General features: G+C 37.5%; 6 protein-coding genes across 6 annotated transcripts; 3 read left to right on the top strand and 3 right to left on the bottom strand.

Annotated features, from left to right (window-relative positions):
* The first annotated feature begins 1,997 nt into the window (after window positions 1–1,997).
* LOC105953037 (protein OCTOPUS) lies at window positions 1,998–4,354 on the top strand. Its single transcript, XM_012976655.2, has one exon. It carries the CDS (start codon window positions 2,218–2,220, stop codon window positions 4,186–4,188), a length of 1,971 nt encoding a protein of 656 aa, XP_012832109.2. The 5' UTR covers window positions 1,998–2,217; the 3' UTR covers window positions 4,189–4,354.
* A 1,443-nt stretch (window positions 4,355–5,797) lies between these two features.
* LOC105953038 (uncharacterized) lies at window positions 5,798–9,188 on the bottom strand. The gene is made up of 3 exons (XM_012976656.2): window positions 9,016–9,188; window positions 7,954–8,320; window positions 5,798–7,239 (listed from the first exon to the last, which is right to left on the bottom strand). Exons 2-3 carry the CDS (start codon window positions 8,197–8,199, stop codon window positions 6,163–6,165), a joined length of 1,323 nt encoding a protein of 440 aa, XP_012832110.2. The 5' UTR covers window positions 8,200–8,320; window positions 9,016–9,188; the 3' UTR covers window positions 5,798–6,162.
* An 851-nt stretch (window positions 9,189–10,039) lies between these two features.
* Window positions 10,040–12,753, top strand: LOC105953039 (Pentatricopeptide repeat (PPR) superfamily protein). The gene is made up of 3 exons (XM_012976658.2): window positions 10,040–12,279; window positions 12,420–12,539; window positions 12,633–12,753. Exon 1 carries the CDS (start codon window positions 10,116–10,118, stop codon window positions 12,198–12,200), a length of 2,085 nt encoding a protein of 694 aa, XP_012832112.2. The 5' UTR covers window positions 10,040–10,115; the 3' UTR covers window positions 12,201–12,279; window positions 12,420–12,539; window positions 12,633–12,753.
* Window positions 12,754–12,877: 124 nt separating this feature from the next.
* On the bottom strand, window positions 12,878–14,185 carry LOC105953040 (8-amino-7-oxononanoate synthase). Its single transcript, XM_012976659.2, has 2 exons — window positions 13,742–14,185; window positions 12,878–13,643 (listed from the first exon to the last, which is right to left on the bottom strand). Exons 1-2 carry the CDS (start codon window positions 14,081–14,083, stop codon window positions 13,203–13,205), a joined length of 783 nt encoding a protein of 260 aa, XP_012832113.2. The 5' UTR covers window positions 14,084–14,185; the 3' UTR covers window positions 12,878–13,202.
* A 64-nt stretch (window positions 14,186–14,249) lies between these two features.
* On the bottom strand, window positions 14,250–16,713 carry LOC105953058 (protein NRT1/ PTR FAMILY 8.1). Its single transcript, XM_012976685.2, has 5 exons — window positions 16,531–16,713; window positions 16,182–16,303; window positions 15,867–16,084; window positions 15,229–15,779; window positions 14,250–15,151 (listed from the first exon to the last, which is right to left on the bottom strand). The coding sequence occupies exons 2-5, from the start codon at window positions 16,294–16,296 to the stop codon at window positions 14,326–14,328; spliced, it is 1,710 nt and encodes a 569-aa protein (XP_012832139.2). The 5' UTR covers window positions 16,297–16,303; window positions 16,531–16,713; the 3' UTR covers window positions 14,250–14,325.
* Window positions 16,714–17,561: 848 nt separating this feature from the next.
* LOC105952725 (F-box/FBD/LRR-repeat protein At1g16930-like) lies at window positions 17,562–18,411 on the top strand. Its single transcript, XM_088823876.1, has 2 exons — window positions 17,562–18,174; window positions 18,326–18,411. Exons 1-2 carry the CDS (start codon window positions 17,562–17,564, stop codon window positions 18,409–18,411), a joined length of 699 nt encoding a protein of 232 aa, XP_088680002.1.
* The last annotated feature ends 1,238 nt before the right edge of the window (window positions 18,412–19,649 follow it).

Genomic DNA, 19,649 nt, shown 5'->3' with positions numbered 1-19,649 from the left:
GATGGAGCATCACTTTATTTTTATGAACAAATATATAAAATGTTAATTTCTAGATGTATATATATAAAGACGAAAGTCACTGTTTGTATGTATACATATTTTGTATACACGAGGGGTCACTCGTGCAGAGATTATTGCAAATTATTAAATAAAAAAAAATATACAGTCCAATGAATTACCTGCTTAGTTTATGCATAATATTTATCAAACTCTTTTCATATTTTTCTTTTTTGTTTATTACAATTTTGTGAAGTACAATCCAATGAATTAGATGGCATATTTGAAATTTTATTTTTTGTAATTATTTTTGCAGAGGTAGTGGGAGTGGAAGGTAATGGGAAATAGGAATGTGGTGAATGGGGCAGGGTCATTTCTTTTTCTTCAGAAAACACATTTTGGACTCATTTAGACATATGTCCCCACTTCATTTCACGCCTTTTTTTTCCCCTCATATTTCACATCTTCCCACTGCTGTTACGGTAAAATACACCGAGTGATTTTAAACTATAGATCTACATATACTAATACACACACTCATGTATATGTGGATTTAGTGGGAAATTTAATAATATGTTGACATTTTAGTTGTCAATTGGCAAACTTAAGACCTAAATTTAACACTAGCAATAATATATTTGACTGGTAGTCATATTTATAAATAGATGAAAGTACTATTAATTAACAAAACAAGTATAGCAATAATGGAGACACATGCATGTATATAATTTATATAATAAATCTCAAACATGGAAGAAACAAATTAAGGGCAGAGCCAAATTCCAAATTAAGTGTGACATATTTATGTTCCCTTTGCAGCCACAGTGTGCATACTCAGGTTGAGAAAAACGGAAAGCAAATGGAAATTGAAAGAATTTAAAACCCGACAATGCTAAAGAAACAGTATAAAAAAGAAAGGCTGAAATCAAAATAATAATAATAATAATAATAACAATAAAGCAGAGACAGCGATTTAAGAATGTAACACATTATTGAGATTACAGACAGAGAGAGAGAGAGAGAGAGAGAGAGAGAGAGAGAGAGAGAGAGAGAGAGAGAGAGAGGAGAGAGAGATTTGTGCTTTTGCTTTTCCTCTCTCACAGGAATCTTTGAAAATCAAAAGTAATCTTCCCAAACGTAAGGAGATTTTAGTATTTACTGATTTTTAATCATCTAATTATTTTTTAACAGCATTTCAAATATGGAGTATATATATATATATATGATCATGGGATATTAAATTATAGGGTAAATTACGGCTATCTTCTGAGATAATGTTAAATTACGAAAAAACCACTTATGTTTGGGTAATTACAACTACATATCATCTCAACTATGAATCTTCTTATACGTTCATTCATATGGTGTTAAATTCAACAAAATCTTCTAAATTCCATGGTTCCCTGGTTTGTACTCGTTTTATGCATAAATGCACCATAATCTGATATTACAAGTCAAGAAATACATCGTATGATCAGCTTGTTTCAAAATGTGGAGTTCAAATAAGGAAAAATAGGTAGAGAATATTACACGTAATTTAGAAAATTTTATTAAATTATCCAAACATAAAATGTTTTTTCTTATTTGAAACCAGAAGAAAATAGACAGTAATTTACATTGAATAATATTACACATCATAGGTCTGTGTTTGACAAGAGACATTACGTTGACTTTTCTGATATTAACGTAATTGACAGGTTAAATTTCGGCATGTTTTGGGTTATTTTTATTTTATTTTTCCTATCAGATTTTAAAAAAAATACACACATAAAAAACCGACCCATTATCGTAATTACACACCGATGCACTTTAAATATTGAGTAATAATCGAAATAATAATATATTTATTAATATTTTATGGTGAACCACAAAACAGTGTTTTCGAGGCAAGTGTGAAACAGAGAGAGAGACGGAAGAAAGAAAAAAAAAAAGCATCCAACGGAAAAGTAGACACATTATTTATTTAATTAATTAATTAATAAATAAAGAGAGACAAGGGAAAATATTTTACCCTTTTTTTTCTTATTTATTTACCTTTGTTCCCCTTCTCTCTTTAATCCATTTTCCACTCTCCCAAGCTAATTTCTGTTTTCCTTTTTTCTCTCTCACACACACTACCACACTCTCCGAAACACACACAATTGTTGTAAATGCAATGCCGTTGTTGTAGTTTACTAACATGAGCGGGGGGAGAAGACTGCACACTCACTTCCAACGGTTATGAATACCACTTCTGCAGACCCAACAGCGCCTCCGCCTCCTCCGCCGCCGCAGCCGCCGCGCTCGTCCTTCAGCTGCGATCGCCACCCTACCGAGCAGTTCTCCGGCTTCTGCCCCTCTTGCCTCTGCGAGCGCCTCACCACTCTAGATCAGTCCTCCACCAACACCCCCTCCTCATCCCGCCGCCCGTCCTCCGCCTCCGCCGCCGCCGCCGCCGCAATCAAATCCCTCTTCTCCTCCAGTACTTCCAAAGCCAACAACTTCCCCCCTCCACCGCCGCCCCTCCCGAAACCCTCAAAACCCACTTCGCTGCTGCCCGAACTACGCCGTACGAAGTCATATTCCGCTTCAAAAAACGAAGCTTTAGGCCTTTTCTTCGAACCCCAGAGAAAATCTTGTGACGTTAGGGTTAGGAATACTCTTTCGACCCTCTTCACACTCAACAACAATAGACCCACCGCAGATTCCGCTTCCGCTTCGTCTTGTCATCAAAACCACCAGAATAGCAAAAACAGTGAATCCTGTGTCGCAAATAAGCCAGTGGCGGAAGAATCGGAAAATGAGGATGATTTTAGAGATCCTGAAAATATAGAGGATACCATCTCTTCCAATGGCGATGAAATTAGGCCTGTTCAAGATTCTCATTTCGAAAGTTGTCTGATAAATGCGGTTGAGCTAGACGTTAACAGCGGCGAGATTGTCGAAGAAGAAGAAGAAGACGAAGACAACGTAAGCGTAATCGATTCGAAGCCAATGAAAGATCACATAGATCTCGATACCCAGGAAAAGAAGCCTTCAGGTGGAGGGTTTTGGTCTGCCGCCTCCGTTTTCAGCAAGAAATGGAACAACTGGAGACAAAAACAGAAGATCAAGAAACACAACAATGGCGAGAATCTAGCCACATTGCCCGTGGAGAAGCCGATTCGAAGGCAGTACAGAGAAACCCAATCCGAAATCGCTGATTACGGATTCGGGAGGAGATCTTGCGACACGGATCCTAGGTTTTCGCTCGATGTAGGAAGGGTCAGCTTCGACGGTCCAAGGTATTCGTTCGACGAGCCTCGAGCTTCGTGGGATGGTCACTTGATTGGGAGGAGTTTTCCGAGAATGGCGCCTCCGATGGTTTCTGTATTGGAGGACATGCCAGCTGTACGCGTGAAACGTTCCGATATGCAAATTCCGGTGGAGGAACCACCAACTAACGAGGACGAGGGTTTGCCCGGTGGGTCGACTCAGACGAAGGAGTACTATCTAGATTCTTCTTCTAGAAGGAGGAAGAGTCTCGATAGGTCTAGTTCGATTAGAAAGGCTGCAGCTTCTGTGGTGGCTGAGATTGACGAACTAAAGATGGCGTCCAATGCTAAGATTTCTCCGACGAGTGTGGATTACTTTCACGGGGCGAATGTTTTAGTGGATTCGAATTCGAACTCTTTGAGAGACGATCTATCCGAAACGTTCGAGCTGAGCACTAGTGGGTTTAGAGATAGTAGTGTGCACGAGAAAAAGGATGCGAAAAAATCAAGAAAGTGGAGTTGGAGGATATGGGGGTTTATACAGCGGCGTAGTGGCGGCACTAAGGAGGAGGAGGAAGATGACGAGAAGTACAGTAGGGTGAATAATGGGGTGGAGCGGTCATTATCGGAGTCTTGGAATGGAGATGCGAGAGGCGGCGGTGGTGGATTGAGCAGAAATATGTTTCGGAGCAATAGTAGTGTAAGCTGGCGTAATGCTAACCAAATCGGGGGTTCGTTTGGGAGTGTGAGAAAATCGAATGTGGAGATGAGTGAAAATGGGAAGAAGAAGAACGGGTTTGTTTTGGAGAAGAATCGGAGCGCTAAGTATTCCCCCAACGATTTGGATAATGGGCTTCTTCGATTTTATTTGACGCCTATGAGGGGTAGCAGAAGAGGGGGAATTGGGAAACCTACTAATTCGAATTCGATTGCAAGAAGTGTCCTGAGGCTGTACTGAGATTCAAAGGTCCTCTAATTGTTTCTTTCGATTTTAGTGCTAAAATTTGCTGCATTTGTTGTGTAATTCGGTTTATTTTTGTTTGCAATGCATCTTGAATCTTTGATCGGAAATGCTATTTTTGGGTTTTTGAATAATGAGAAAATGCATACTTATCGCTGTTCTATCTTTCTATTGTATACTAAATTAAGGACGAATAATTACTTATCCGATTTGATATTTTCGTCGTCTAATTCCCTTTGTTCGTTTCTTTTAGTGCTACTACTTTAAGAAATTACCTCTTGTGTGATTCGACTTGTACAAATGCGAAATTTCCGGAGTTAAACACCGATGCATTATCTTGGTGAGGGGCACAAGGGTCCCATTTACGATTTGAACTTTCTTTTTGATAGGATCTTATGAAGTGAAGGGAGTTTTACGTCATATTTGTACCATAGTTTTCGTGTTTATGCATAATTGTTGAAAGAAATCGAAACTTCGTGTGTTGTGTTTTACGAGTCCCTTTTTGACTTTGATGCTAATAATCCTACGATTTTATTTTGCCGAGTGGATTTCATGATTATTTGCTCGTTGGCAAATGATAGTTGTTTGGTCAATAGTTTGAGTTCTAGAGATCACCTTACCATCTTTATTAAGTCCTCATCATTGAAACAAAGCAAAGTGGGAATTCCACCGAAAAAAGGGAAACAATGATGTGGTCGACGAAAATCGAAAATGGAGAAATTTGTCTCAAAACTTGGCAAAAATGTAACTTGGTTCAACCGAAAGAATTCGAACATTTGATCGAAATCTTGATCTCTCTTCATTTATGTTACTATTATATAGTTCGTCAAAGCACGCCTACGCTTACTTTTATATTATCTTTGCTTTCTTTTCTAACAGTACATTGTTTAACTTGATTTATGACCGTGATTAAGGAAAACTTATCATTGTCTTCTTTGATTTTTTGTCAGTGTTTCTGGTAAATTAACTGTGGTAAATTACAGTTACAAGTGCCTGAGGCTGTAGAACACAGAAAAGCACAATAAACCTGTAACAAAGAAATTTTGGGACTTTTGGAAAAGTTACGAGGAGAGATTAGTCATTTCATAACAGCAAATTATATATTATATGCTTTTGCTTTGTGATGGTAAGTGTAAAAGCTCAAAGATCGATAAATCTATGGAAATAAAAGTCAAAAAAGTGGCAAGAAAAAAAACATCCTAACATGCGAGTTCAAGTTGGATTACTTAAAAAGGAAGATGTTAAGAAAGGGACTAAGAGAAAAAATTGGCTCCCATCCATAATAATAATAATAATAATAATAATAATAATAATAATAAATAAATAAATAAAAATTGCAACGTTTTAAGAGCAATTTTTTAATATATATTGTTGAAGTTTTGGGCTTGTAATTTGAATTTTATGATTGGAACCAATTTGAATTGTATCCAAGCCAATTAAGCCCAAATCGGGTAAGAATTCTTGATTTTGACCGGTCAGATTATTTCGTTTTTATCATTTTTTTGTTAGAATTCAGGTATATATAACATGTTAACCAAACAAAATCCAAGTGAACTATAGCAAGAACATGGAGTAAAAAACATATTAGTACGTACAGTCAAGCCAATTGAAGAACATAATTGATTGTAGGACAGAAGTAATAATATCCACACATATTTGACAACTTATAAGCTCCAAATCTACATTCTCCTTTTTACACAAAACACCTAAAAGTCACTGATTCTCAACTAACAAGAACCCTTGTATGAGCAAAAATTACCGCGTACGCTTAATCAAATGGATTAAATTGGAGACGAAGCACGCGTCATCAACTTCGACGAAAATAATGGCAATTAGTTCTCTTTTGCCATGGTATTAAGATTTAAGATATGAGACAAAAAGAATGTTATGTATATATCAAGAAACCAAGAGATACCAATGTGAACGCAGTCGAGCAACACTGGTTCAGAAAATAAACCTTTTCTACGAGAGTCAAACCCCACGCAAATATCTACCCTTCGCATCCTTGCCATTGCAGATCCCTCTAGACTTTTTCTGGAAACCCATGTAATTAAAATTCTCTGCTCCATCCTCGTTATCAGTATCGATTTGTTCTATAGACAACGACCTTGTCTGAATGCTCATACGGTGAGGAATGTGGACATTGAAGTAATAATCAATAATGTCTTTACTATGTTTGTTAGGCAAACACTTCAAAGCCTGTTTCACAAAGCTCTTCCCATTGGACGAAGGTCTCTTTTTCACTAGTGACTCGAAAGTCTTTCTTTCCTTGTGGGACCACGAATTCGAGACTTGTTCGCCCATTTCATTAAATTTCCAAGCGAAAAAAGCAGGACCAAGATCACGTTCAAGAATTAGTCTTTCCTCGTGTATGTGTTGTCTGATGCAATCAGCAGAGCCTTTGGATAGACATCCACAAGAATCCAGCCGCCCCTTTCCGATTTTTCTTTTATTGGTTTTCATATTTTCGATTTCGATTTCGATTGGCCAAACTTTTGAACCCAACCACTTGGAATTATCAGAATCACTCTTATATGCACCAATAAGGATATTTCTCCACTCGGGAACATCTGCCTGGAAACGGGGCCCAACTGGAACGACACTTGTTTGGAGATGATCTTCGATGGAATTCAGCAACCTAGGTGAGCGGCGATGAGGTGGCAATTGTCTAACTTCATTAACAATTGGTTTCTCTGGGCTCAGCAAGTTTGAACCATTTATAGATTTATCCGAATATACTATTCGAGATGTATCTTTGTGGGGAAAATTCAAGAATTCTGTATTGTCTAGAAAGGAGCAGTCATCGGATGCATCTTTCTCTGACAGATCGTCAAATGCGGATGAAGTGCTGGAAGTATGAGAGTGAAAGATGAGTTTCGACTCAAGGCATTGGGTGGAGTCGACTGAATTGAGCAAGCATGATAGTGATGAAGCGTGGGATAACTGCCTCCTACTCAGTTTTGCTATGCTTTGTTGGTTCGGCAAAACTAAGGCAGAAGGAGCTATCAAAGCATCTTTTTTGATGAACTGCTCTAGTTTCCGCTTTTTCTGTAAGAAGAAAAAAATGATTATTCTGCATGAACGACCACGAGCTTACAGATATTGATTTAAGTTGAACAAAATTATGTAGCGTATCTCATCCCGATACTTCACGGTTTATTTGGAAAGTTCCAAGTTTGGCTGGAAAAGTTATTAAAAGTTTTCTGTCCCCAAGGTGAAAAAAGTAGAATCAAAGTTTTCTAGATATAAATGCTGTCCTGTTTCTTCTGTTATGCCTATCTTCAAACTTAGTACTAATGCATAATTAATCATTGCACTGAAAGAACAAGTATATACTAACTAAATAAAACAAAGCCACGCTAATGTTATATAGCTATGGAACTACTTATTCACAACTAGGTAACTTATGTAGGTATTCTTCATTCGAGACAACGTCAATTAATTGACGTCCCAAATCTAACATTAGACATTACGTAGACAAAGAATGTTTACGAATTTCATCCTTAATCAGCAACCTAAACCAAAGTGAACTAAAACAATCAGACGAGAGTTAACTTTTAAGAAGCCTTGTTCAACTGAACCCGATTCTTCTATGTGAAACTAAACTAATTTCGTCCTATAAATGGACAGTGACAAACAATACGATCATATTAAGTTAAGCATATAATTTTCAACACGAGATGACACATAAATAAAGTCTGATTCAATAATAACAGAACAAAAACCAACAAATTTGCAACAGATGAACGTTAAAAACCTTACCCAAGGAATTTCGGAATCTTTAAGGAGCATAATTTTCCGTATCCGAAGAATCTGATTCATCAAAGGCTGAATATCATCCGATTCAAACTGCTCCCTGTCAGGATCGAGGGCAAGCCTCTTTAGCCGAGCTATCATTTCTCCTTCAGAATATCTTCCAAAAACTGAATTATGCTGCACATCCTCTATGCCTTTACTGGAAGCAGCTTTAGCATTTTTCTTCCCCGTTACTCGCACTTGTTTATTCATCTATCAACCAAGAATATAAAACGACGAGTAACCCCCAGTTCGGAACTTCAATGTCACAACAATTCAGGAGGTAAAAACTATTGACTCGATTTTCGGAGCTCCTAGGAAGTAAGTCCCGAACCTGAAACCATATATACATACACAACAAGCGTAAGTACTACATTCCAAATCCCCAAATCTCTATTTCTATATTCATCTTCAGAACAAATATCCCAGGGAGGCGGGAAACACAAAGGGGCAATTGCTTAGGTTTTCTACCTTCATCAAGACACCATGTTTGTTGGAAGACAATTCAATAGCATTTAATGCAACATTTAGTTACTATTTTACATGAAAATGAGATAATCCTGATTGTAATTAATTCAATCAGTACATACAACTGAACTACATACAAAAAAAACATATAATAAAAAATAAAAAATTCTCACAGTTCATTACTCAAGAACTACAAGCTTTGGTCTCTCTCGCTACATCAAAATTTTAAAACCCTAATTTCAAAAATGCAAAATCGGGAAGTTATACTCAGGCAAACAAAAAGAAATACTTAACCATGGAATATTCCGTAATCAAACAGAGTACACACTGCATGAATCTTCCGCCATTAAACAGCTACTTATAAAGAATCCAAAAGCATAGATACAACATGTAATCAAATATAAACACTTCGTATATCGCATAATGCATAACAGAAGATGGATCTAAGTGCACAGAAACCAGAAACACAGGGGCGAAATTTGAAGTGAAACACTCAGAATTACTCGATCAATAAATAATTTTAAAAAAAATGAACAAGGAGTATTAAATTATGTAGCGTACACATTATACGCAATCGCATATGAAACTGGTTAGACATATTGGGTCGACATTTTCTCCTCTTCACTTTTTCTTCCGAGAGAGAAAGTGTGCCAAACAAACCCTTCGGAGCTTATGATGATTTTGTTAACACAGTTTAAGATTCTCTTTTTTTTTTATTTTTTTTTTATTTTTTTTTTTAAATTTTTTTTTCTAGACTCTTCTCTTCTATCTAGTTTTCATTAGTAATAGGAATGACTCTGGGTACGGATCTAGCGAGTTTTAGATCTTAATTGATCGATTTGAAGTAGGTTTAGGGAAGTTAAAAAGACACCGATTACAAACTCTAAAATTAGGGTTTTCAATTTCCCTAAGTTTCATTTTCCTTTTGTTTTTTATTTTACATTTCTCTTTTATGCCCTTTTTTATAGTTTAACTTTCTCGAATTCCGTTGTTCGTAAGCCATCACTACCAATTATCGAGCACCGCTAGCGGTCATGTCTTTTGAAATTTATTTATTATCATAATTTAAATGTAATGAAAGACATTCTATTTACTTTTCATATAACATGTATAAAATGTTGAGTTTAAATTTTATATAAATTCGAGTATGGGTTCGGACGAGTCTGGTGGATCGGGACCTGTATGAATTCTATATATATATTTTACTAATCAATGTTGGGTTTCAATAAATAGATATGGTTAGTCAAGGATAAGATTTGAATTAGATAGTCCATTGGACTAGTCGAATAGGCCCAAATAAGTCCAATGCAATATTTATATTTAATTAAGCAAAATAGAATCATGGGCCCACTTCATGGAATGTCTAAAATTTCAAATTGAATGATGGAATGAATTTTGGCGGGAGAAACCACGACTCCCACATTGCAAATTTGCAATTTTATGTATCACCACTCACCAGAGTAAAATAAATGAAGGATTAAAATCATTTGTTTGAATAATAAAAAAACAAAGTATTAAAAATTAGATAATAATAATAATAAATATTCATATGCGAAAAGACATTATAACCCTAGGCCGCTATATAATATTACGAAAATAAAATAGGCCGTGAAGTGAGGTATATATAGAGAGAGAGACAACCTAGCTCGGTTTTCTGTCTTATGGCACAGCTGCACAAAAACCTGACCAACAAACGCCTCATTCAGCTTCTCAAATCGGAGAAGACTATTAACGGAGCTCTAAACCTGTTCAACTCAGCCAGTAGCAACCCTAGTTACACACACTCTGCGGCGGTCTTCCACCACATCCTCCGCCGCCTCTCTCTCTCCGCCGACCCCAGACTCCTCCCTCACATCACTCGCATCGTTGACCTCATTCGCGTACAGCAATGCTCTTGCTCCGAAGACACTGCACTATCCGTTTTAAAAATTTATTCACGAAATCTAATGGCGGAGAGAGCTATGGAAGTTTTCCAGAAAATGAAGGAGGTTTTTGGGTGTGAACCCGGGGTGAGGTCTTATAATTGCTTGCTGAATGCGTTCGTCGTTTCGAATAAACTGGATAAAGCCGAGCTTTTCTTTAAGCATTTTCGCACGATGGGTGTATCTCCAAATTTAGAAACTTTTAATATTTTGATAAAAATTGCATGTAAAAAGAGTGATTTTGACAGTGCGAGAAAGTTGATTGATAATATGTGGGAAATGGATTTGATTCCGGATGTATATAGCTATGGAACTTTGATTAATGGATTCTCAAAGAATGGGGATTTAACCGAGGCCCTGAAGGTGTTTGATGAAATGCTTGAGAGAGGCCTGAGGCCTGATGTTACGTGTTATAACATTTTAATTGATGGGTTTTTTAAGATAGGTGATTATAAGGAGGCCAATGTCATATGGGAGAGGCTGACAAAGGATTCAAGTGTTTACCCAAGTGTTGTTACATACAATGTTATGATCAGTGGCTTGTGTAAGTGCGGAAGGTTTATCAAGGCCCGGGAATTGTGGGAAAGAATGACAAAGAATGAGCAAAAAATGGATTTGTTCACATACAGTGCTCTGATTCATGGGTTGTGTGAGTCGGGGGATATTGATGGCGCAGAGAGGGTTTTCAAGGAGATGGCTGAGAGCAAGATTTCACCTGATGCTGTTGTATATAATGCAATGTTGAATGGTTTTTTTAGGGTTCGAAGGATTAAAGATTGTTTTGAGTTGTGGGAGTTGATGGGAAGAGAGGATTGTCGAAATGTTGCAAGTTTTAACATAATGATGAGAGGGCTGTTCAGTAACGGTGAGGTAGATGAAGTTATTTCGATCTGGGAGCTTATGAAGGGAAGTGGTTTTCTAGCTGACTCAACAACTTATGGAATTTTAGTCCATGGATTTTGCGAGAATGGATACAATAACAAGAGTTTGCATGTGTTGGAAACTGCTGAGCGGAATGGGGGTGTTCTAGATGCTTTTGCTTATTCAGCGATGATTAGTGGGCTGTGTAAAGAAGCAAAATTAGTTGAAGCAGTTTCTGTGCTGAAAGGTATGGTTAAAAGTGGCTGTAAGCCAAATGCTCATGTTTATAATGCTTTAATCAACGGCTTCGTAGCTGCTTCTAAATTTGAGGATGCAATTAGGCTTTTTCGTGAAATGGGAAATAGGAATTGTTCCCCTACCATTGTTACCTACAATACTCTTATTAATGGGTTGTGCAAGGGTGAAAGGTTTGCTGAAGCATATAGCCTTGTGAAGGAAATGCTAGAGAAAAGATTGAAGCCAGGCGTTATCACTTATAGCTTGTTGATAAAAGGTCTCTGTCGTAGCCATAAAATAGAGATGGCTATCAATTTGTGGAACCAGGTAACGAGCAATGGTTTTCAACCTGATGTACAGATGCATAATATTTTGATTCATGGGCTCTGTTCTGTTGGCAAAACGCAGCTTGCTCTGTCACTGTATTTGAATATGAATTATTGGAACTGCGCTCCAAATCTTGTTACCCACAACACACTTATGGAGGGGTTTTATAAAGATGGCGATATAAAAAATGCTTCGGTAATTTGGGCTCGCATATTAAGAAACGGGCTGCAGCCGGATGTTATTTCCTATAACATCACTCTCAAAGGTCTTTGTTCTTGCAACAGAATATCAGTTGCCATTTTGTTCTTACACAATGCCTTGACAAATAAAATTGTTCCGACCCTAATTACATGGAACATACTTGTCAGAGCTGTTGTCCTTTCTGGGGCTCGGAAATGATTCTCTTGGTTGAGACATTGGTTGTACTTTTACTTGGAACCCCACCCGGTCTGGTTCACCAACTATGCTGTTGTGATAGGTCAGCTTACTAGCTATTCCTCGATCGATAATCTTTTACTAATATAGTCTTGGATTTGGAGGTCTGTTGCTTCCTTGGCTGGGTAATATGAAATTCTTGGATTGTTTAACAACATTTTTTTTGCTTGTGTATTTTGTTAGATTGGATGAAACAGTCTGGCCATCATCGTTGGTGATTGTACAGTGCGGCTGGTTGGATGACGCCGGGATTTTTTTTCTCTTTCTTACTGGCTTATGTTTTGCTGAAACCAGTGATGAAAGGTAGTCGACTATCTTTTGCGCAGCCGCAACTTTACATTTAAATTAAAGGTATGTCTTCTATGGTACAATGTTTTAATTCTTATTTTCTCACAGTGGGTGCCCGATAGTACCGCGAGAAGAGCAGATTGCAAAAAATTCAATAGAAAGCCATATTAAATTTCAAAGAGGTACAGTACTGCTTTGTATTAGCTTTAAACGAATACGACGAGTGTCCGTTTCTCTTACATAATAATCAATGTAAATATAATACTCATCTTCTTTTGAACTTTTCAATCTTGTTGCTTGCTTTTACTCTTCACCTTTTTGTGCTATGTTAATCTAGGCTCTAGAGATATATGTTTATTGAGCAGCAAAATTTTTATTATGAGTTTGATTATGTTTCGGAAATAAGTTCATTACACAGCATTAACATGGATTTGGTGATTAAAGTTGTGTCACTGAAAACTATATATGATGCAACATAAAGGTCGGCGTGATATATCAGCCCCAGATATTAGTATTTTATCTGGAGTTATAACTCATGCTACATTTGAATGTGCACACATTTAAAACCTAACTCATCTGTTTTCCTCTAACGTATACGTGTTTAATTTATGCCAACTTCGGTAGACAGCTATGAACAACTTGTTTGTAAAACGAATCACCAGAGAACCGAACACCTCGCTACTTAGATTCTTTGTTTTTCTCTTGTTCTACTTTGTCTGTTTTTGCTAACATACTCTGTTCATAGATGAGTTGAGAGAGCAAACCCACCAGAATAACCCCGAGAACTGCAACCTTCTTCCAGTCGAACGATGAAGAAAGTGACGCGTCAGCAATTCCGATACCCACCAAGACAATCAGTGCAAGGTAAATGTTCTTTCTGATTATCGAACCAGCAGTTTTCCTAGTCAGCTCCGTGATTTTCATTGCCTCCTCCATAGCTATTGCCTTGTCCACCGGCTTTTTTTCCCTCAGGTTCTTGAAAAACAGCCCTTCGTTTCTGTCGTCCTCAATTTGTCCTTCAAAGTCCGCAACCACTTTCTCACTCTCTTCAATCTCTGATTTATTCAACTCCACAGACTCCTCAAATGCCTGCATTTTACTCTCTATGTTCTCCATTATCTGCTCAAGAAAAACGAAATAAAACCCCGTTATCATCAAATCATAATGTGCTTAAACAAGCCCACCTTTTTTTTCTTAACAGGAAATTAAACACAGACCCTAGCACCAGCTTCATCCAATTCTTTGAGTGCATTCTCTCCAATCTGGTCCATTTCAGCATTGGCTTCTTCGGCGAATTGGGTAAGATACGCTGATCGTTCATCCAAGTAACCGGTGAGACGAACTTTTTGTGTTTGAAGCATAGCAATCTTCACAAGAAGTTCCTGCTTACGGCTATCTCCTTGAGGAGGTGGTGGTGGAGTTTCTTCATCTGAATTATCCGACGACGTGTTGGATTTGCAGAGAGAGAGGAAGAACCTCCTCTTCCTAAAAGTTTCTCTCTCTGGAAAAGGTCCATGGCTGGTAGTAAACGAGGTTTGTATTGATTGAAGTGAAATCATAATTTGTTGTTGTTGAGGAAGTAGAAAAACAGAGTAAGAGATTCAAGATTGGAATATGCACACAGTACATGTGTTTTGGACCTCTCATCATATTTGCATTATCTTTTGCTCAAATATATATATTTTTTTTCTTTTTCTTTTTGGGCCCACAAATATGTATACTATTATTTTATTTTATTTGAATAAATAAACAGAATTAATAAATCTGTTTTTGAATTACAATTAGCTTAATAATTAAAGAATCAAGGAGATTTGCCCACAACTTTCTTGTAAGTATACCAATTAGCAATCAATAAATAGGCAAAGAAGTTGATCAAACTAAGTATAGCCAGCAGCCAATAGAAGTAATCAAGATGCCCTCTATTCAAATTCTTGTCAGGAATCCATCCTAGCCCTCCATTTCTTGTAGTCACATTAGCCACAATAGTCACCAAAGCAGTGCACAAATAATTCCCCAAAGCATTCGTCGAAAGTGAAAGCGCTGCACAAAGGCTCCTCATTGCATCGGGGGCTTGATCGTAAAAAAACTCCAACTGCCCGATGAACGTAAAAACCTCCGCACAACCAACCAAGAAATATTGCGGAACTTGCCAAAAGATAGTCATCGGAACAGTCTTCTCGTCGTACAAGTTATTTTTTCGGACGTAATTTAATCGACTGACTTCAAGTGAACCAGCCACAACCATTGCGAAAATCGAGATCACTAGCCCGATTCCCATTCTTTGGAGCTGAGTGAACCCCCTCTCGTTTTTCGTGTACTTTCTTGCGATGGGGATGATTATTAGGTCGTATACAGGCGCCCAGAAGATTACGCTGAGTGTGTCGAAAAGGGATAGAGATGCCGCTGGAATCTTGAAATTCGGACCGAGGTGCTGGTCCATTGTGTCGCCTTGTAGAACGAACATCGTGTTCATTTGGCTGTACACTGTGGAGAAAACTATGCCGGTTGCCCAAATCGGAAGCAGTCTTATTACCGATTTCAATTCTTCCACTTGTGTCACCGTGCAGAGACTCCATGGCTTCACATTCTCATCGGATTCTGTCGCCACCGCAGCTTTGTCAAGAAACCTAAGACATCCAATCATGTCTTAATTTAGTCAACCTTAAACTTTCCAAATTTTTTTTTTCAATAATCAAGAAAATACCTGAACTTGTCTGTGTGCTCAAGCTTTCTGCTACCTTGGATGTTAGATTCATTATCATCAGTTTCGTAAAGAAGGGACTTATCCGATGGAACTTCTACGTTGACCTTTTTCATGCACGCAACCAAAACCTGACAGATTCGAGTCAACGGGCTTCCACCGGGTAATTGAATACGATAAAGACTTGTTCCAACGAAGAAGAAAATAACCGCAACAGCCATCGAAACTGCAGGCACACCGAAACCCCAACCCCACCCCACATTCATTTGTATCCACACCAAAACCGAAGAAGCGATCATAGCGCCTATATTTATCGACAGATAAAAATAGTTGAAAAACGAGCTCTTCTTTTTCTTCTCCGTCTCGTCACTCTCATCGAACTGATCAGCACCAAAAGACGAAACACACGGTTTTATTCCACCAGTTCCGAGCGCTATTAAGTACAGTGCTGCAAAGAAGGTAGCCGTCTGTGAAGACGTTGGATGACAGACATCGTCGACGCACTCGGGCTTTAGTCCCGGGATTGAAGCAGACATTGTCAAGAGTGCCATTCCCTTAAAACAAAAACGGAAAAGGGAATCTTTTTAGTGTATGTATTTTTTTCGAGGAAATGTAATTAATGAAGTTTTATTATTACTTACGAAAACATAGATGGAAGAAAAAGTGGCGATGGTCCAGTATCGACCGAGGTAAGAATCGGCTAAGAATGCACCGAGGAGAGGTGTAAGATAGCATGTGCCCGACCAGTTTGTGACACTGTTCGATGCAGCGACGTTGCCTAAACCGAGCCGTGTTGTGAGATAGTTGACTAAATTTGTTCCCATGCCATAGTATGCTAATCTCTCGCAGCACTCGGTCACTGTACGAAACCGAAAAGGGTTTCACAATATAAAAAAATTTTGAGGTTTGAAGAAAATATTTTTAGTAAAGAAATTTAGGAAATTCGGAAATTCGACCAAGAATGAAGCGACAGGCTTTCCAAGTTCCGGTTTTGTCCTTGTTAGCAGGTTTCTTGTAAAAGTCCACGGTACCATCTTTGGTATAGATATCGGCCTTGTCGTCGTCTTCCATTGGCTCTCTGTTGTGTAAAAGAATGACGACTATTCAAACCGTGAAATTAATACGTACAAATGAAATCGAATTTTGGCGAAATATATTAAACGAAATTGTTATAATTCATAGATAGTTTTGTTTAATTTGACAAATTATATTTTCATTTTTAATCATCAATTCATATATGAATCGACGTTCGATAATGCGTTAAACATGCATATTGCAGATTCTGATAAGCCAAACAATACAAACCTGCAAGAAAATGTCGTTTTCGACGACACGGTATATATGTGAGGTAAAAACCAGAGCAGAGTTGCCTGGTTTAAACCTCGTATATATACAAAATACGACGAAATGCGAATGAATTAATACACAGAGAGGGGATGAAGAAATGATTATGAAAACCCTGCAGATATATGGGAAATATATATATATATATATATATATATATATATATATATATATATATATATATATATATATATATATATATATATATATATATATATATATATATATATGATCAAATGTATGTGGACTCCTTTTCGCAAGTTTGGCTCCCAGTTTTCAAATTCATTGGCGTAGGATACTACTAGCTATTTTTGGTGCTAGTAGTTTGTGGTTAACGTTTATTAAGAATCTATTATGGCCAACTTTTTTACATACATGCAGTTCTTGTTTTTTATAATAATATCTAGAAGAAAATAAAAGTTATCAAAACTAAATTAAACAAGGGGAAAAAATTATCTATTTTGTTCATGTAATTATGAGTTTGAACTATATAATATTATTAGTGTAACTTCAGAATTTCTTTTTTTAAATTTTCGGAAATTAAATCCGGGCTAGAAATCGAAAAATCGGAGATAAGAAGTTTCGAAATTCGGGACGAAAAATATTGTTCAAGAATTAAAATATTAGGATCGGAATCTGCGGCTCAACTGGCCTAAATATAATTCACTTATAATAACTAATTAAAAGGAAAAGTAAACATTCTTTAAATAATGAGAAACTCTACTAGTCGTGGCATGCACCATATTAACTTATTAAGTGCTGAAAGATTCTTCTCATTCTGCACTACACGACCTAATTAAATAGGTAAGGTTCTGTTATTTTATTTCCGAAGATTCCGTCCAAAGATTGAAGCTTAACGGCGGGGAAACGAGAGATTGATTCGATATTTCAACTTCAGAAGGTAAGCTCTCAACACTTCACTTTTTCTTCGATGATTTAATATTATTCGAACCTCGATCTTAAATTTGAAACAACAAATTTAGGTTTGCGGTATGTCTGTCTTACTGTTCCATAGCTGTTTCGATCGGATAAGTCAGTTGCCGGATGATATTCTCGTTCGTGTCCTGTCGTTTCTATCGCTCAAGGAAGCTGCACGCACTAGTGTTCTTTCGTCTCGTTGGATAAACTTGTGTAAACACAACCCTCGTCTCGTCTTTGATGCGAACAGTTTGCCGGACAAGATTGCGAAACAAAAAGGGGTAGCCGTTGTTGTAAAGTGGCGAAAGTATGTGAAATGGGTGAACTGCATACTCCGGTCGCATAGGGCCGCCGCGTTGAAAGAATTCGCCGTCTTTCACGAACTTAGTCGGTTGGCCAGAAACGATATCACTCGTTGGCTTGAATTTGCATTTGCGAGACACGTCGAAACGCTGGAGTTGGACCTTTCGCGGAATTTGGACTACTTTGGGTATCGGCACGAACACTATGTTTTCCCCGAAGAGTACTTTCTGAACGGAAGTATGGACTTCAAGTCCCTCAAAGTGTTGTCTTTGAGAAGCGTCGAGGTTACTGATGGAGCTGTCGAGTTCTTTTTACGCAACTGCCCCTTGCTCGAAGAATTGGTCGTCGAGGACTCGTATGAAATATCTAATCTCGAAGTTTGCGGTCGGTCCTTGGTTTTAAAACACTTGGAGTTAACATGCTCCGATTTGAAATCCGTTAAGGTTTCCGCGCCGAATCTTGCTTCACTTAGTGTTCCGGGACCACAAGAACTCTTTCTTGAGAATGTTCCGATGCTTGTTGATGTAACTTTTAGCCTTGGGTGTCGAGATTCCGTCAAGAATATTCTTCCGGCACTTTCTTGCTGCATTTTCCGATTGGAGATTCTTAGCTTGCAGCTAACAGCCAGCCCGGAGGTTAGGCAATCGGATTGCGGTTTTGTTATTTCATACTCGTTTTTTATTTTAGAAATAATCGTTACAAATTACTTTCTTTAATTGCGGTAGGAAATTGTTCTCTCCACATTTCCTTAACTGCCTAAATTGAAGAAATTGGCCATACAATATCGGGGAGGACACGACGAAAGTCTTATGGGACTCACCCCTCTAATAAGGGCATCTCCCTACTTGCAGGAGTTTGTTTTAAACGTACGTCTTCGAGCATATTTGATTAGACCTATGCTCTTTTAAATCTACAACATTCGACTTATGTTTGAGTTCTTGATTTTTTTTTTTTTTTTTTGCGTGTGCAGTTAGTTCGATGGGGACATTCGAAGTCTGATATAGGAGTGAAGAATATTATAAAATTTTCGCACCATCACCTTAAAGTGTTCAAGTTCTGCGACTATTACGGTCACGTCAACGACATTGAATTAGTTGGGTACATGTTGGAGAGTTGTGTCGTGCTCGAGAAAATAATTTTTGATTTTTATTATACGTTAAAACATCACAACGCGAAGCAACAACTTAAAGCACAAGTACCTCACCACATTGAATTGGTTATTCTTTAACTTAACATTATTGTTGTTCCATTATCGAACCTCCGAGAGGTGTCCTGTGATTGACTAGTTCATGATTTTTATATACTTCATCCGTGCCATATTATATTTCGTTGGTAACGAAAAAAATATGATATTAACGGACTAAAATACCCCTTCTTATCAATACACTTTCTAATAATTCTTTCTCCATTAGTTAGGAGCATGAGAACAAATTTGTATTGACCGAAAACCCTCCGTGTATTCCCCTTTTCGACTTTAAGTCCCTCAAATCGCGATCGAGCTCTTTGTTCGAAAAATTGATTGCTCACAGCTCAAATTAAGATAAAAATTTATCTTGAAAGTTGTGGTCCATCCCTAGAATTAACGGGCTGTCACGCATTGATTTTTCTTAAGGTTTTCGCTCCGAATCTTACTTCACTCGCTCTTGATTGAGAATGTACCAATGCTTGTTGAAGTATCTGCCCATTGTTTTCGAGATTTTGTCGAGAAATTAATTCACATAACGTAAACCGAAGAAGTTGGTGATAAAATTATAACAATTTAATTTTGTGATAGGACTTAAAAAAAAGGAAAAAATTATATAATAATAATAAATAAATATTAATTAAAAAAAAAAAAGTGTTTTTGGGCTAGGCCAATC

The sequence above is a fragment of the Erythranthe guttata genome, chromosome 10 (genome assembly GCF_056151865.1).
Source record: "Erythranthe guttata isolate IM_541 chromosome 10, IM_541, whole genome shotgun sequence".
NCBI classification, from domain to species: Eukaryota; Viridiplantae; Streptophyta; class Magnoliopsida; order Lamiales; family Phrymaceae; genus Erythranthe; species Erythranthe guttata.
Note: the sequence above shows the minus strand (reverse complement) of the source record. Positions and strands in the feature narration are given on the sequence as shown.